Source organism: Melospiza georgiana, chromosome 9, assembly GCF_028018845.1.
Source record: "Melospiza georgiana isolate bMelGeo1 chromosome 9, bMelGeo1.pri, whole genome shotgun sequence".
Taxonomy (NCBI): Eukaryota; Metazoa; Chordata; class Aves; order Passeriformes; family Passerellidae; genus Melospiza; species Melospiza georgiana.
This window is the reverse complement of record NC_080438.1, coordinates 23,460,842-23,479,073: the sequence shown is the minus strand read 5'-3', so window position 1 is coordinate 23,479,073 and position 18,232 is coordinate 23,460,842. Positions and strand designations below refer to the sequence as shown.

The 18,232-nt window shown below is 49.8% G+C and overlaps 1 protein-coding gene across 1 annotated transcript; it reads right to left on the bottom strand.

The window, feature by feature from the left end:
- Positions 1-5,804: 5,804 nt before the first annotated feature.
- Positions 5,805-17,913, bottom strand: LOC131086778 (cytochrome P450 4B1-like). The gene is made up of 12 exons (XM_058029983.1): positions 17,143-17,913; positions 13,145-13,289; positions 12,445-12,489; positions 11,796-11,923; positions 10,156-10,280; positions 9,887-10,038; positions 9,239-9,345; positions 8,564-8,754; positions 8,026-8,159; positions 7,821-7,885; positions 7,149-7,231; positions 5,805-6,551 (listed from the first exon to the last, which is right to left on the bottom strand). Exons 1-12 carry the CDS (start codon positions 17,320-17,322, stop codon positions 6,383-6,385), a joined length of 1,524 nt encoding a protein of 507 aa, XP_057885966.1. The 5' UTR covers positions 17,323-17,913; the 3' UTR covers positions 5,805-6,382.
- Between the last annotated feature and the right edge of the window lie 319 nt (positions 17,914-18,232).

Here is an 18,232-nt window from a genome sequence, read left to right as displayed (position 1 = left end):
TGCAGGCAGGCTGGGGCTCTGGCTGGGCTCTGTGCTGTCCTCAGAGGGTTCAGGTGTAGAAGGTGTTCGTCTGCCCTCTGGAAATGAGAACACACAGGCCAGCTCTTCTCCATGAGTGGCTGCATGGGGTCAGCCCCCTGCACCTGTGAAAGCAGTGCCCTGCTTGAGTAGGGGTACTGTCTTGAGCAAAACATACCCTGCTTTGCAATATCTCTGAGATTCAAGGAACTTGCTGAAAATCTACCACTAAGACAATCTACACTAAAACAAAAACTGTTGGAATTTACTAAAGTACTAGTGGCTGAAGCTCCTTGATGTCAAGAAACTTGAAAGACATTTTAAAACATCAACTTGCATGAGACAGTCGTGAGCCAGAGAGTGGGCATCACTCTAGCAGCACACAAGGGATGTGGCCCTGCTCCCCAAGGGCTCCTTCCACAAGCCAGGAGACAAAACTGCTGTCCAGAGGAATCACTATGGCCAGTAGATGAGGCAAGGAGAGGAAAAGCTGCAGAGCAGGGAAGTGAGGTAAATGCAGCAAAGGTGAGAGCACATGATGGGGAGGTGTGATGGCAGGGCCATGCTCCCTCTACAGCCCTGGTGAGCCCTCCTTCCTCTGCCCACATGGCATCTCAGCTTCTCCAAAAGGGCTCTGCATCTTTGCATTTACCTCTCCAATGTAGTGCTTGGTTGGGGCCCAGGTAAAACCCTCCTTGCAATCCCTGTGCAGATCCTGCTGCTTCCCTGGGTTCCCATCCCATGAGCCCAGAAACCTGGAATGGCAATGTGGGGTTGGTGGAGAGCTGGAATTCTGACATGTGTGGGTGACTTCCATGCATATTGTAAAAGTCAGGATCCCCAGATGGACTGAAATAATGTCCCATTGTGCCTTGGGATATTATGAGGATCAAATGGGTTATCAGCTGGGGAGGCTCATAATCTGATAGGCTACAACACAGGGGCTGCTGAACTCTGAGAGTGCTTCCTTTCAATATAACACATCTCTGAGACAGAGCACTTCTGATGTTTGGGCACTTCCCTTTAGTTTTTAGTCTAAAATAGCCATGTCCCACATTTTCTGCTTGTAGGGTCATTTTGCTGACAAAACCACTGTTTATCTGAGGTTCATTGTCATTGCATTGGAGAACATTCCTGGCAGGCACCACACTGAGCAGAGCTACCTTTTCACACACTTGGCCATCTTCATGAAAATTGGTGTGTCTTTTTGTACTGAGCCAGCTGTGTCTGTGTGAAAGTTCAGGGCAGAGTTAAAGGTTGATCTTTAGGAGGCAGAAAGCTGTAATCAAGTTAGGCATCTCTTAGGGAGGGCTTTGGGTACAGCCAGAGCATAAAGGGACCCAGTTTGACATGACAAACTCTCATGGGAAGGCCTACAGAACATTAATAAATATTATGATGCTGTGTAGTTGGGTCCCTCACAAGCTCTGCACAAGGAAAAGAGGGACATGTGATGGTTGAACCTTTGTTCAGTGCCAATGGAGCTGTTTGGACTGTCCTGTGGTACCTACATCATTACCAGACTGACCCATCTGGATTTGGCTGGCACCTTTCAGCAATCCCCTACAAAACAACACATAAATACCCCCAAACCCAGAGGTGGAGGGGCCGGGCAGGTGGATGGAGCTTCTGTTGCAGCTTCAGATGAAACTTTTATAGCACAGAAATTTTCAGTGCTGACAAAGTCCCTGGAGAGTGAGTTTGACCATGAACAGGGTTAATTTTTACCAAACTGGCTTCCTTACAGTTATAAATTAACCAGTAAACTCTGATTTACTGGTTTAGATTTTTTTTTTTTTTTTAGTTTTACTGGTGAAGATAAGGGATATGGTTTGTCTTGAAGTTCATATGAGATGTCAAGTGATGAGCTAATATGGAGGGAACATAGGGGACAAACTGGCTAAATCCATTTATGGGGATTTGGAGCAAGAATCTGATCTTTGGTGATAGCAAAATTGGGTTTAATCCAGCCTCCAGCCTCTGCATTCTATGTTTCACTGGTAGAGGGGAGAGAAAAACCTTTCTCATGTATTTCAGAGGTTTCACAGCAAGAGAAACCATGAACACTCACAGCCTGGGAAAGAAAACTCAGGGGGTTTTGCTGGGGAAGAAACAATGAAAGTTCAAAAGGCAAAGCTGCTGCAGAGCTGCTAACGAAGAAAAGTGAAAAGGGGCAGTATTGGTCTGATCATTGTAAAGGCCTGGGACAAGGCCAGAACCATCTGTTAGCACCAGGAAAATCTACAGTCCTGGTGATGGAGGACTCCAGAAGAAGATCTCAGCGTGAAAAAGCAGGTACAAGGGTATTCTGATAGGGGGAATAGAAGCTTGGCTTGACCTTCTGAATATTTGAGACTGGTGAAACTGCAGCTGGGTGTTAAAGGACACTTGTAAAGCTGTTACACATTTGCAGAGAGCCTCTGGAGGGTTGTCTTAGTGCTGTGGATGTCCATGTGATGGCAGAGGGGTCACAACAGTTCAGGCCATCAACAAGAAACTCACACTGGAGAATTTCCATCCCATACCACAGCCATGGACTCAGCAGTCTGTGGGATTTGCTTTCTGGGTCTTGGGGATTTCCCCACTCACTTGAGACACCTAAGCAGAAGAGGGAGAGGATCTTCCTCACTGATTTAACTCACATGGTCAGAATTCATTGCAGAAAAAGTGTTTTACTGAGCAGATGAAATTTAGGTGGCAAATGGGTGCTTTGGCCCAGAGGCTGACCTTGCAGCAGCTGCCTTCCCTGGTTGTGCCTGTGTTTATTCAGATAGGAGGAAGAGTCCAGGCCCTCTGTCCCTGTGTGTTCCTGCAGCACATCGTGATGACAGATGAAATGTAGCAGTAATGCCAAAAAAAATAATAACATTTCAAGCTTCCAAACACATGATAGATGAGAAAATCATGGCAAGAGCCCAGCAAGTGTTGCAGAGTAATGCAAGCTGCCTGGATCCCATCTGACCACACATGTCTCGAGGATGAATGTATATCTGGAAGCATTTAATACAGATGTCTGACAAATATGTTGCAATAGTTATTTAATTTACAGGCTGCTTCCAGTGTAAAATCCCAGCGGAGTTTAGATGAAATTGCTGGTGCCATCTGACAGTAAATTTGCCTGGAGAGCAGCGTGGGTCCTGTGCAGGCACTGCATTCCCGGTGCTGCCAGCCAGCTGCTCTCCCTGCTGGTCCGGCCACTTCCAACATGCCTGGCACCATCTGAAAAAGTGCCAGCACGGAACTGAGACAGACAGACACCTTCCTGTGGCTGGGATGTGGCTGCACAGCGCCGGTGACAGCCTGTGGGGACAGGAATAACTGCAGGAGTAGGTGGCATCTTTGCCCTGCTGCTGTCGGAAAACCAAGCAATGAGAAAAACCCAAGATGTTTTTAAGTGAAACCAAGACTGACCCTTGTCTTGGCACAGCCACCACCAGGAGCTCTTGTTACAACAGTTATCTGAAGGTCTGAATCACTCAGTCCAAGGTCAGCCCATCATCTTTGCAATTACCCTTTCTGCAAAAAGTAGGGAAGGAAGAGAGCAGGAGGGAGGCTCTCTGCACCTTGACTGCCCTTATAGCAACACATCCCATGTAAGGTGTTTTTATTATTGCCATATCTCTAATATCTGGGAGGGGAAAGGTAGATTTGGGGAATTGCTGTCAGGAATCAGGTTCTGGCTTGCTCTGGCACTGGGGCACAGTAGCTCCAGAAGCTCTGTTGCATCCTCAGCCCTGCTGCCCATGGGCAGCCATGGGAGATTTTGTTATGCAGGACATGAGATGATGCAGGACATGAGATGATGCAGGATGTAGGATGATGCAGGATGCAGGATATGGGATGTGGGATGCAGGATGTGGGATGCAGGCTGGCTGGCCTGGCATGATGTGGATCAGGGAAATTGTGAGCTGGGTTGCCACGTGGGGTGTTATTTAACAGTGTCTCTGGTTCTTGGCCTCAGAGGGTGACAGAGCCCTCACAAGAGAGACTTGTGAGCAGATTTTATGCTGGGTTTGGGTGGCTGCAGGGGAAATCAGGCTCTGCTCCCTTCTCATGTGAAGAGGCCTCAAGCACAACTCTGAGAGGACAGTGAGAATGCTGCAGGGCATCTTCCCTTTTCCTCTTCTGATATGAAGAGGCAGTTTTTTAGTGAATCCTAGAAGTCAGGAGGGAGACAATGACCGAACAGGACGAAGACAGGAGCAGTCAGACTTTTCCATCCCAGGGTCAGGAACATTCACGTGTTGGATGGTCCGGCTGGGACAGCATCAGTGCAGCTTTTCCTGTTTCCCCAGTTCAACCCACTCACAAAAACCAAACAAAACTTGCCTTCTACCACATCCATTACCTCCTCTGGGCTTCTGGAGTATTCATAAAAACAGTCACCAACTTTTAAAACCTCTGCAGATTCTCCAAATAACTTATGCCAGCGCTTTAGAAATCTTAGGGAGTGCTTGATGTTGTGCAGTGTGTATCTACCCAAATGCAATTTAGCAGCTGCCATGTATATACATGAGGTATGTCAAGTTCCCCTGCTGTGATCCCCTCTAACCCACTCTCTTTCAGTGGGTACACCATGATTTCAGCCTTTGCTCTTGCTCATTAGATCCTCGTGCTTTAATCTTCCCCATTGGAATTCCAAGATTCATCCACTCTTCTTTAGATGGTATTTTCTTCAAATCTTGTCTTTGTAAGAAAATTGCATCCAATAGAGAGATGTATGCAATTTACTTCAGGTAACTTCAGTTATTTTGATTAAAAATTTTCTCATTTTGCACTTTAGAGTATGTAAGCTTGGAGCAGATGCTGTTGCTTTTATACTTAAATCTCCAAACAGAGTTGAAGGACACTGTCTCATTTCATCTGCTGAAAGAGGCACAAGTGAAAAATTTTTGAGAAATATTTGTGCTATGCATCCAAGCATGATGTTTGCTGTGATTGCAAGAGCAGGATATTATTGATTCATATTACTTTTTCTGTGTCTCTGTGTACAGAACATCCACTGGAGAAATTGCTGCCTGTCAGTCGTTTTTTCTCTGGGTTTTGTGCCATGCCTGTGCCTGCTCTTGTGCTTATGGACTCGCATTCCATTCACAGCAGCAGTTTTTTCAATTTATCAAAATAATTTTGTATCCTGACATGGCCCTCCAAAGAGCTTGTGGAGTCTCATAGTTTCATAACTTTTGACATTTTGATGAGCATACTCTGCCTCTCTCCATTGCATAATTCTGATTTCAGCTCGAGAGCTGCACCTCGTGTCTGAAGAGGGGACAGGCAGGTGGAACAAGTGGATTTTCTCCTGGGCTGTCCCAGCACACCCCTGCAAACCAGACCCTGCAGGTGAAGGCTGTATGAAGTCAGCTGCACAGCAGCCTTCTCCCAGCTTTTGGGATTTCACAGTTTGGTGTGTGATATTCTATCCCAATAATTATTCCTGCAGAGGCAGAGGACAGCTCACTAGTGTCCTCCAGTGTACCAACTCTCATAATTTTATCAGCTTAAGAAAATAAAAGAATACTAAAAATTAAGAGGAAACCCACCCCCAGACACACTTTCTACCTATGAGAACTTTGATTGATGATTGATTATTGGGCCCCTATTAAACAGTTGTCCATGGAAGGAGATGCTGTGCTGGCTGGAGACCCACAGGCAGTTTCCTGGCCTGTCCAGGGTGGTCTCTTGTTGCTCATGGGCTTCCTCTCCACATTTTCCATTTCTAAAGGAGTTTTACACTGCATTTGTGATGAAGCAGGAAAGCACCAGCAATATAAACAACACAGCTGCTGTTTGCAGGAAAAATTATTGGTTTATTAAGACAAAAATTACAGAATATTTTGCAGTTTGGGCACGATTTCAGAGCCCCAACTGGAATCAGTGCTTTCAACAAATCAGAGGCCCACTGAGTGTGAGAAGTGAGACAGAGGTCTGTCACAGCTGTCCCCACTGCAGGAGAGGAGGGCTGACCTCCAGGCACTGAGGAAGGTGCTGATGACGGAGCAGGGCTGGAAATGGCCACAGATTTGGCCAGGGCACGAGTGCGAAGGCAGGATTTGGTAAGAAGGAGGCTGGTGGGACCTGCAGATGTTCCCAGCCCAGGCCAGGCCTGCTCTTATGGCAGTGCAAGGGGACAGAGAGCGTGGCCATGCCTGGCTGCTCTCAGATCAGTACCCTGGAGCAGATGGCTCTGTGCCATGGCATCCCAGCCACCTGGGGCCCACCTGAAAAGGGCTTTCAGCTGGTGGATGAAGCACAGAAATCAGGAATGCTCATCCCCAAATCCTGCCCTGCACTTCCACCCCAGAGAAACGCGGCCCCGTCATCTGCTCGGTCCCTCCCTCTGGTGAAGGCAGGATGTGTGCCAGCTTCAGCGGAGCTTCCTTAAATACAGGTGGATCCCGTTCTTGGAGCGAAGGATGATCCGAGTTATCTTGAGGGGGGGCGTGGCAGGGTCGGGCAGGAGCTCGAAGCGCAGCAGGGTCAGAGCCAGCGCCACCTTCATCTCGTTCATGGCAAACTGCTGCCCGATGCAGTTCCTGCAGGGAAAGGGAGCAGCTCAGCCAGCCCAATCCCAGTGCTGGGCACAGCAAACCCCACAGCCCATCTCAGCCCATCCTCCCCCTCAGAACACAGGGGGCCCCAGGGGCATGGGCTGAGCAGGAGGAATGGAGAGGAACATCAGGAGCTCGATGTGTGGTCACGGAGAACGAGGGAGATGGGGAAGCCAAAGGAAGCCAGTAGGGATGAGGGGGTGGGACTCCAAGCAGGGAAGGTCTGCAAGGTGCTGGCCTTGAAGGAGTCAGCACAGGGCGAAGGGAAGGATTGGGAGGAAGGGAAAAGGAGAGAATCAAAAGGCAAGAGGGTGAGGTGGGGTCTTTGCATCAAGGAGAGGAGAGCAGGTGAGCTCAGAATGCTGCAGGCTCCCTGCAGGATGCCAACAGGATGTCCCACAGCTTTGGGATCAGTTCCCTGTCCCCAGAAGGGGCTTGGCAATGCTGCCTTCCCATTTTGCCTGGTGGTATCAGAGCCCTTCTGTTGCACAAACAGTTATACCCTCATTTAACTATTTAACTATGTAATTCTGCAGGTAGTGGTCTCTGCCCACTACTCCTTCAGTGTTCAGTTCCCTTTACCTCATTCCAGCAGAAAAAGGCAGAAAGGCATGAGAGTGCCTGCCAGAGACATTCTCTGGGGAAAAACGCAGAGGGTCAAACACCTGGAAATGAAGAACATGCAGCAAGAAAAAGTGATTATTTAAAGAACACACTACTGACTGGTTTCTTGAGAAACGTGACACCCCTTCATTTATGAACAACCCCATAGCAGAGAGAGAATTCTAACGGATGAAGGGTACATGGGAAGAGGCACATCACTGTCACAGATATATTTTATGAAAAATCCTTTCCTTAGGATTTTTTCTCCTGAGAAGCTGAGAGACCTCAGGAACAAAATGTAAACAATGATTATCTGCTTCTGTGGAATGCAACAGGTGGATCTGTGATTGGTCTCATATGGTTGTTTCTAAATGGTCAATCACAGCCAGCTTGCTCAGACTCTCTGTCCGAGACACACGCCTTTGTTATTCATTCCTTTTTTTTCTATTCTTAGCTAGCCTTCTGATTAAATCCTTTCTTCTATTCTTTTAGCATTGTTTTAATACAATATATATCATAAAATAATAAATCAAGCCTTCAGAAACATGGAGTCAGAGCCTCGTCTCTTCCCTCATCCTAAGACCCCTGCAAACACTGTCTCACACACCACAAAGGGAAAGAACTATTAGGAGATAAAAAAAAAAAACTCACCAAAGGATCTTTCCATACTTCAGGGTTTCTGTGAATGAGGTAAATGCTTATTGCAGTGACGCTGCCTGGAAAACAATTGAGGAGGAGACAAGGGCTCACTGACAAAGGAACAAGCCAACATCTGCACAGCCCTGGCTGAACATGTGTGCCAGCAGGATGCAGCTGGTGCCTGAGAGCAGGGGCAGCAGGAGGGGGATGCACAGACCTTCGGGCAGGGTGCGTCCATCGGGGAAGGTGATGGGCTTGCTGAGCTGCCGGGACACGCCGGGCACGGGCGGGTAGAGGCGCAGGCTCTCCTTGATGCACATGGTGCTGTAAGGCATCTTGCCCAGGTCCTCCCTGTTGGGACAGCCAGGCTGAGCCCCACATCCCCCCCAATGCCTGTGCTGGGAGGTCCCTTCAGCCACAGCCACCCAGCCCCTGAGCAGACTGCAACAGGACCCACAATGCCCACCTGAACAGCCACTGAACAAGCTCAAGTGCAAAGAGACGGGGGAAAATGAAAAGCACATCTATGATGTCTTGTGGTGAGAAAATAGGAGAGAGCCAAGAGCAGTGCTAGTGGCCCAGGACTTGGGATGGCATCCAGAATGTCCCTTCCAGACTTAGCTGCAGGATCTGTGAAGTCCCTGTGCATGCAGCAACCTTTAGCACTCGCAGTTTTGAGCCTTGAAGGCATCGCTCACTGAGAAATGGCAGCGATAGGAAAGGAGTGACCAGCAGAGGAATTGGTGCAGCCTTACCACTGGATTGTCTCCCGGTCCCCCAGGATGCCCTGGATCTCCTCCCTGCAGCGCTGCTGGTGCTCAGGGTGGGTTGCCAGGCAGTAGAAGAGCCAGGAGATGCCACTGGCTGTTGTGTCATGGCCTTCAAACATGAAGGTGTCCACCTCAGCACGCAGGTCCTCATCGGACAGTGCAGCTCCATTCTCATCCTACAGTCCAGAGACACTCTCAGTGGCCCACATACATAAAATTTATATATATATATTACAGTAACACACGCACACACATATATATATAAATATGTAACTATCCCAGTAGGGACCATTATATTCTTTCAGCTCTTGCAAAAGGGGTGTGATGATGCCTGTGTGATACATGTAAACAAAATCAATGTCTGTTTACACTGAATTCAGAGCTCCCTTCCCTTCACTTTTAAATCTCTTTACCCCCCCTTATTAAACCACCAGGACTACAGAATCCCTCTGCATGCTGTATACCCAAAAAGACACTGCCAACACTTCAGCAATGGAAAATTGGATCACCTTGGCCTCTCTTCAACTGGGTGGGACTGGGCTAATTTTTTTTAATGGCTTGTGCAGTCCTGAGGTTCTCTGGTGGCTTGTGGCACCCCTGCTAAGACTGACTTGCTTTTGCACTCTGTGCCCTGCCACACATACACTCCTTGCCACTCACTTTGGCACACAGCAGAATGTCCAAGAAGTCCAAATGTCTCTTCTTCTGGATCTTTTCAAATTCCCGTTCATCTTTAAGGGATTCCTTTCGCTCCTGGATCACCTTGTCTGGGGCAGAAAGAGTTAAAGGTTCAGCTGCAAAATAGTCCTTCCTTTGAATGCAAACCTCACCCAAGGAGATGAGCACTGCTCAGCCCATGATGCATTTGACCTGTGCTTCTGCATCCCACGCACTTTGGTTTTTCCAGCAGCATGGCCACAAATGGCATGGATATTGTCACCCTTTTCTTTGTTCACCATGGACTTCTCAGCCTACTTTACACACCTCTCATGCATTGAAGTCACACCTGGCTTGGAATGGAAAATCATTTGTTGCACTGGTGTTGCCAGCAATGCCTATTCCTTGTCTCACCAGTCTCTGGACATTTTACAGGAGCATTTCCAGAGGGCAATTCCTCCAACAGTCCAGTTTAATGACCCAGGAGCTGAGAGACCCCTTGGTTTCTTGCCTAGATCAGATCACTACTGCAAGCTGATGCCCTGCTTGGATCTCAGCTCTGAGCCTCTGCGCAGAATTCACTGCACAGGCAAGGAGAAAACCTGACTGCCTCTGCCCAAAGCTTTGGGAGAGGATGCCAGCAGGGAATACCTGTGTGGTCATGAGCGATCCTGCAGGCCTTCCTGAACTGAAACCCGTGGGGGCTGAGCCAGTAAATGATGTCATTGTGGTAGGGGAAGATGCGGAGGCGCTGGTGCACCATGTGGCAGAGGTCGTAGACAGCCTGGATGTAGGTGTTTTTCCTGGACAGAGGGGAATAGGAAGCTTGTAAACTTGTGGGAGCACTGTGACAAGCAATTTGCCCATTTCCCTTCTGAGCTGCAAACTTCCTGCCAGGGTTTGGGGCAGCCAGCACTGACCTGTTGGTCTGGCAGTCGCTGTGACAACTGAAGGCACATTTCATGATGCTATCGAGAGTCATCAAGCTGACGTGCTCAAAGAGCTCCACTGGCTTCCCATCTGCTATCAGCTTTTCCCACTTATCCTAGGGCACAAAGGAGACAGAAATGAGAAGAAAAGGGTCAGCTCTGCATGATCTGTAGTCACCCCCTGGTTAAATGAGTGCTTAGATAGAGATACATCCCACAGAAATAGAAAAAAAAGAAGGGGATCTCTAGTTATCAGCAAAATCCCAGACTGGGATGGTTAATATGTGATTTGCCTCAGGCAACTGCTGTTCTTGGATCCTGGTGGTGGTGAGCCTGGCTACAGCCCATCCTGAGGCAAGAGCACCTGGAGAAGCCCAGAACAGGTGCTTTTCTGGGTGATGGGGAGTTACCCAAATCTTTCCTAGGATACAGTGTGTTTTTCTGTACAGGAGCAGCATATACTGGAATTGGGCTTCACTGGGTGCCTTCTTGAGCAGATTTGAGCTTTGTGCCCAGGACACAAACTTAGGAGCAAGGTTTTTTCTGACACATGATCTCTGTGCCAGTGTTTTGCCAGCAAGTAATACAGGAGCCCTTGCTCAACCCTTTGCACAGGGCACCCCTAAAGAAACAATAAATCCTGCCTCTCCTCCTCAGCAGACACGCAGTGATGATGAATCCACTATTCCCTCGAGGCTCTAAGGAACGAGTGGACTTCAAAGCTGAGAAAGGGAGGGGAGGGAGGAGCACGGTGACATCTGAGCTCCACAGCACCAAACCAGGCTTGTGGGGACAGATGCACGTCCTAGCACAGGCTACGATTGCCACCTGGTGGCACGGGCTCAGACAACTGGCGCTGCGCACAAGGAGTTTCAAACTCCCAGGCACTTCTGAGCCTTGCAAAAGCTCTCCTGGCTCTCCAGCCCCCGGCTCCTGGCTGCTCCCTGGGCCAGTAGGAGGCATCCAACCAGGATATATTTGAAGCTGCCAGGGAGGTTGGAGTGAGGGAGGTGAAGGAGAAGGGATAGATTCAGCATCCAGACTCCTCCAGTTCACATGCACAAAGCCTGGTGCCCTTCTCCTGTAATTCCTACTGGTTTCCATCCTGCCCAGCACCAGTGGATTGAAGAACAATGCATTTTCACTGTTTGTGAGCCATGGCAGGGGTTGCAGTCTAGTCATGGGTATGTTGACAGCAAATAATACCGTTTAAGCTTAGATCACACTATAGCTGTGCTCCAAGCTTTATTTTTGGCAGATTTATTATGAACATATTTTACCTCAATTCTTTACTTAGACAAACACCTTATAAGAAGTTGCTGCTGGAACTGTGATCATGCATGGGATGGCAGTAACATCAGTCCTGAACTCTCAGCCACAGATGCCAAGGCAGTAGTACCAGAGACACTGTCATTGCAGGGAGGCTCAACCTGCTCATCCCTTCCAAGGGCTGCTCATCCCTTCCAGCTCAAGGACAGGGATTTGGGGTGATTCAGAAAGACTGACCACCAGGACACAGCATGTCCTTACAACTACTAGATAAAGAGAACCCTGCTCCAGCATTCACCTCCTAACCAGACAGGATGGGGAGAAGCAAACAGGGCAGAGAGGGGGAGCATCATGAGTCCTACCAGCATCACGTTTGTAGATTCTGCCATCAGGGCCACGTACGGCTTCAAGACGTCGTAGTGAAACCCTGGGGTCAGGAGTTTTCTGTGTTGGTGCCACTTGGGCCCATGTAAGATCAGCAACCCATTCCCTGGGGAAACACAGGCAAGGCATGTTTAGCTGGGCATGCTCTCAGCTGCCTGCAGACACAGCCTCAGCCTGCGCACAGTGTGATTAAATCTGCTATCTGAGCTGCTGTGAGAGGGTATTTCCAAATGCTGCCATCAGCCCCAGGGTTCCCAGAGCTGAGCAAAGCCCTGCTCACCAAAATGGCACAGTGGTGTCTCTGAGAAAAAACACCAACACTACTGGAATTGAGAAATTCAGAACAGCAGATGTATTTTTCACCAGTCCTCCAATGAATTTAAGCTTTCCCCATCACCAGTCTTCGCTACCTATGGACATGTAAGTATTTGTACATCTTTTATGTCTGAATTTTCCTTCCTTGAAAATAAACTCAACTACTTAGCACCTTTTTCAGTAAATGCAATAATTTCAGGAAGCTTTTAGCTATAAGTCCATCAAGGAACAGGTACAATGCTGTTTATTTATAGCATGCTTTTGACTAACTTCAGAATCATTCCTTGCAGGCAAAGCCCTGGGAATACATACCAATCCATGGGACAAGGTGTTTGTAGCTGATGTTATCCTTGGGATCTGTTAAAAAAATAAAGAAAGAGAAAATAAAATGGTAAAAATAAAATGGTAAGTGTTTCAATAGCATAAACCCAGGTTTGCAGCTGAAAGCTCCCTCTAGGCTCTCACTTTTGGGTATGAAGCAAAACCAGTGACATCCCTGCAGAACTCTCAGTATTTCAACACAAAACAACATTGTCTCTGCCAGCAGCAATAAATACATATAAAAGCAGATGCTCACACTGGAAAAAACAAGCATATTGGTAGTCCAAAGTCTGTGCAGTGTGATAAATGATTAACCCTCTCAGACATCACTGTTCAGCACCTGTTCTTCTTGATGCACTAAAGATACTTCTCTATAGTAGGAGCCAAAACTCTGAACCTAGAAAAAAGCTCCCAAGTGTTTTCTCCTTGCTGGGATCAGGCACTGAGTAGTTAAATTTTCAACGAGCACTTGAGGAAGTCTGATTTTCCAGCAATGGATTTAGAGTCAGGTCAGTCCTGCAGCCTTGTGCCTGAAGCAGCCAGGGCACAGCATGAAGGAGTGGTGTCTCTCCATGCCTTTAAATGATTTCTGCAGAAAACCTCTCTCTGAAACCCTGCATTGCTGTAAATTTCGAGGCTGGCATGGGAAATCTGGGGTTGTTGCTCCCCAGCTGAAGCCATAATCTCTCACCTCCTCTGGCCAACAGAACCTTGGCATAGTCGGGATCAGTGATAACCAGGAATGCTGAGAAACTCCCAAACCACATAGGGTGAACAAGTGGGTACTTCTGGGCCCAGAGCTCTGCCTTGTCCAGCACCTCTTCCTCCTTGAGAAACTAGTTCAGGAGAAGAAAAAAGAAAGAAAGAAAGAATATACAGATTTGGAAGAAAAAAAAAATCTCACAATACACTGTCTTAAAAGTTGCACGTCTTTCTGAGCACAAAATCAGGTAAGGATAAACAAGGTGTTTTTCCTCCATGTTTGCAGAGGATGGGAGGTAGAGATGTTTGCTGCTTTTAAAGCTCCTATAAAATAATTCTTCCTTATCACTTAAGCTAGAGAACATCCTTGGGCACCGTGGTGGTGCCTATGAGCTCATATGTGTTATCTGCTCTTTTTCCATGGCCAGCCCATAGAAGACAGATTTGCCCCAGCCAGCATCTGCATTTTGTGGCATGCAGCTACATTCTGACTTGCACATGGCTGAGCAATTAGCATCCTGCAGATGAGGGAAAACAGAGCAGCCAACAGCATCACTGCTAACCCCAGTGCAGCTGTGAGAAACCACAGCCCCCTCCAGACATTTCAGTGGAGAAGGCCAGTGTCCAGGAAAAATTGCACAGAATTAGTCCAAAGTCACCAGTGGATTGTGCAGAGAAGGGAACACTGGTTAATAACACTACATTAAGAATTCATTGGTTTCTGGGAATTGAATTTTACAGGCAATGAAGAGCTGGCAGTCCTGGGAAGATTTATCTCCTGTCCTTGGAAGTTGCAATCTGAGGAGCAGCATTGTCACCAGCTTTCATATCACCAGCAGTGGCAGGTTCAGTCTGCAGTAATCTCTCCTTTGTTGCTTTTACAGCCAGTGTTGTTGTGCACAGGAAATAGACAGAAAACAAGTGGAAAGATCCACAATCACAGGCAGAGGAAGAAAACCACAGAGACAAAACCATGTAAGATTTTTTTTTCCTTGAAGAGAAACTACTCTGGGCAAATATGCAGGGGGAAGGATTTTGGTAAGCTGGGTCTGACATAGCTGCTGCTGCTTTGACTTGAAGATTAATTAAATCAGCATACTGGTGCAGAAATCAGCCTCAAAGTTACCCTACTGGCTGTATGAAGTGAATATTTGCTCAGTTGCTTTAGTGCTGAGTTATCCCAGCTCAGCTTTTGGTCTGGCTGCTGTTTCTCAACCCAGGACATGGCTCATACCCAAATAATCACCCACATCAAATATTCAGCCACGTGTGGCTTGTCTTGGAGATCATACTCCTGAGTCCTGGGTGTCTGCCAGGGGCAGATCTGGGTTCAGCTCCAAGACTGAGCCCCTCCCTTCCTCACAAGCTGGGGTGTCCCTGCAGCACATCCCATGTGTCTCCCACATTCAGCAGAATTATGAACTACAACCTCCCTCGCTCAGGTTGAAGATTTTGAACTTAATATAAATATAAATAGAACCACTTAATATAAATAAATATAAATAGAACTATCAATTTCTCTGACTTCAGGGATCAAATTTTGGGGCAAAAAGAGGCAGCTCTCCTCAGCACCCACCTCTTCAGCAAGTTCCAGCAGAAGCAGTGCTTGGCACAGTGCCTTTAGCTAAGTGACAGCTGAACATGTGAAAGCCCCTTTGATACAGCTGCCTGTGCTTGTCCTGTTGTGAATCACAAAAAATATAATGGAAAGTAACTGGGAGGTGCTGAGCAAGTCTCGTTGGCAGGAGTCCTAATCCTAGAAGCTTTTGCACGCAACCTTGTTTTGGAGCAGCGCTTTAGCTTGTGCTATCAAGAACCACCCCTGTGCTGGCAGAGGATTGAATGGGTTTATCAGAGAGGAGAGGTTACCCTCAAGGTGAGTAACCTGCTGCACCAAGCACTCCTGGAGCAGAGGGTGTAAAGTTCTGTGAGCTGCAGAGGAACTGAAAGCTCTCATGCCTTAATCACGGCTCCACATACCCAGCTCTGCACGAAAGACCATTACTTCTACTTCTTCTTCCCCTGGGGGCTTGAAAAGAAAAGTATTAACCCCACTTGGGTCTAAAAAAGAAAGGTAATTGCCTGATCTCATGCTGAAATGCAAGGTTTGAAATGGATCCAACACTAAAAGCATCCGGGAAGAGGCTTAAGGGCACATTTAATGACTACACACTGATAGCAAATGAAAGAGAGAACACAGGAGCTGAAATCTGAGCATGAGGGTGTGCTGCAGGCAGCCACAGGGGCTGGCTCGTCCCCACACAGGGCACAAGTGGACAAAGGGCTGCCGAGGGACTGACTGACACCCTCCCTGGGCCAGCAGGGCAGTGACCCTGCCCTCCTCTGCCTCCCACCAACCCTGGCCATGGCGAGTCAGTTTGGTCAGCTCAGGGCTGGCAGTCTGGGTTTAACTAAGCCATGCTGCTGCAATGAGACGGAACAGCTCTACACAAGCTCTTCCTGATATCTTAATGCCATTTCTACTGAGTGACTTGGATAAGCAGAGACTAATACCCAGAGAATACTTTAAAATAAAGGAGATCCACCCAGAGCATGACAAATACGTCTGAGATTTTAAACTGGCCTGGATCAAAACAAGAAAACAATCAATTAAATCAGCAGAACAGGAAATGTCAGTGTTCTCCCTGAATACAACTCACAGGTCCTCCTTGAGGTGTGTGCAAACTTTGTATTCACTGTGTGCCCAGAGCATTGCCAGTTTCCAGTTTCTTTGCTGGCTCAGTGAACTGTTAGGCTCTGGGGAATTCAGCAGCATTAATCAGCAAATTGTTAAATCTTCAAAAAAGGAATTCTCATAAAAACATTGAGGTAAAAGTTGAGGCACGAGCAACCTAGGTATGATGACAGCAAGTGATTGGCACAAATGGTTAAATTTCCTTCCAGGGCAAATAGTCACAACTAACAAACAGAAGAACATACTTTATTTAATTGCAGTTTTAAAGTCTAACTGGCAGTGTAACAAAGCTCTGAACTGGCCCATCTTCATGCTTACATTGCCAAAAGACTGCTTGTTCTGTCCAGCACAGCAACACTGGCACTGCCACTGCAGAGACAAGTCCTGTGAGGTCTGCTCCTGATTTCCCAGACACTTTTCAGGGTGCCAGCTATTTAATGTGCCACAGAGGTGGCCACGGCAGGACACCAGCAGAGCCCAGTAGCGGGCAAGGTGATTTTAGGCAGCCTTTAGCACATATGGAAAAGCCTTTTGCATCAGGCAAGCTCGTGAGGCTGCTGCTGAGTTGTGAAAATCTGTTTGCCAAGGCAGCCATGGTGATCTGTGTGGGCAAGTGCATAACTCAGGGAATAATCATCCCTGACTGCAGTGACCAGAACCCGGCTCGCCTATGTACATGGGTTCAGTTACTCATGACCTTAATGCAATTGTAAGTAGATCCACATCTCCTGTGCTGGATGCAATGCCTGTGATGTGTTCTATGGCTGAAAAGTGGCTCAGAACGACCAATTATCAGGTTCACCTGGCCGTGAGGGCGACGCAAGCTGGGAGGGGAGAGGAAGTGCCTGTGGATAACGGGAGCAGCGAGCATCTGCCCAGGGAGCCACAGGGAAAGCTGCAGCGGCCCTGCCCCGGCTGTCAGAGGAGCAGGGAGGTGACACTGGAGCCTGCCCCGGCACAGAGCAGCGCGGCTCGGCCGCCTCCAGCACCTCAGCCCGGCATGACCTTGCCTATGCCACACCGTGCTCTCTTTACTTGCGAGCCAGCCACCACCCTTTTCCACCGTGCAGTCTGCAGCAGCCTGCGGAGCTCTGCGTGAGCCGTGCTCTCGCTAAGCATCACAGGCAGGGAAAGCACGTTGGTCTGGCCGGGAAAAGGGATGCCCACCTCCCACCCGTCCGGCAATTCTCCCGGACAAGTCCCACCGGCATCACTCCCACACGCCCTCGGAAAAGCCGCCCCCCGCACTGCCCCCGCTCCCGGCGGCGCAGCCCCGGCTCTCCCTTCCCCACCTCGTGGACGTGGCCGAAGAGCCAGTGGGTCGGGTGCCCGGGGAAGTCGGCCAGCGCCCGCAGCAGCTCCCGCCGCCGGTGGAACAGCTGGATGGCTTTCAGCAGCACGCAGGTCAGGCAGAACACGGCGGCCAGGTGCAGGACCCTGGAGACATCCACGCCCAGCCACAGGAGCTTCATGGTCCCCGTGAGAGCCGCCAGCCGCTGCCTCCGGTGTCCCCCAGCGCCCCGGCGGCACCGGCCGCGGCAGCCAATGCGGGGCGGAGAGGCAGGTCCAGAGTCCGAGCGGCTGCCAAATCACGGCAGCGCTTGTTGGGAGGGAAGGGAAAGGAAGGGAAAGGGAGCATCCCGCGGGAACGCTCCGCTCGCCGCCGCACCGGCTGGGAGCTGCTGCCCGCCCCGAGCCCCCGCCGCCGGCACGGGCTGGCTCCGCGCCGGGACCTCAGGCTGAAGAGAGAGGGAAAGACCGTGCCTTGGGATTGCTCCTGCCGAGGTCTTCATCACCTATTCCTGCCTCACGAGCTTTCACCCTCATCTCCACCCATTCCCATCGCGCATCCCGGCTGACAGCTCCCGCTCTCCTTCCCTGTTTCCCTCCCTGCTGCCGGCACTGCGAGCCGCATCCCAGCGCCGGCCGGGACAGCGAGCGCGGGGAATGCCGCACTGCAAGATGCCGCGCCCCAGCCGAGGGCCGGGCACCGTGGCAGGTTTGGCACGGCTGGTAGAGGGCAGGCAGCTGCCGGGCAACACCGCTTCCGTGCCACCGCTATCTCTGCGAACAACAGCTCCCGCCGAACCCGGTGGGCCCCAAGCGGGCCGTGCCCCGCCGCGCCTCACCGCCCCCTTCCCCGCCCGTCCCACCCGCCGGGGGCGGGACTCGAACCCGCGGCCCTGCCCGCGCCCGGCGGCCCGCGCGGGGCGGTCCCGCGGCGGCCAGTGGGAGCGCGGCTTGCTGGCAGGCGGGCGCGGCGCGGCCCGAGCGGCCATGGCGCGGGCGGGGCGGGCGGCGGCCGCGGGGCCGGGCGAGCCGCCGCGGGGCCGGCGGGGGAGCAACAGCCGCGGCCCCGCGGAGCGCCTGTAGCCGCCGCCG

What these genes read in the sequence shown, in the direction of transcription:
- LOC131086778 (XM_058029983.1), bottom strand. Translation starts at nt 17,322, where the DNA reads ATGAAGCTCCTGTGGCTGGGCGTGGATGTCTCCAGGGTCCTGCACCTG. An exon ending in ACATTCTGCTGTGTGCCAAA is followed by an intron (nt 8,755 to 9,238) that starts GTGAGTGGCAAG and finishes TCTGGACTGTAG; the next exon opens with GATGAGAATGGAGCTGCACT. An exon ending in TGGACGCACCCTGCCCGAAG is followed by an intron (nt 7,886 to 8,025) that starts GTCTGTGCATCC and finishes ATTGTTTTCCAG; the next exon opens with GCAGCGTCACTGCAATAAGC.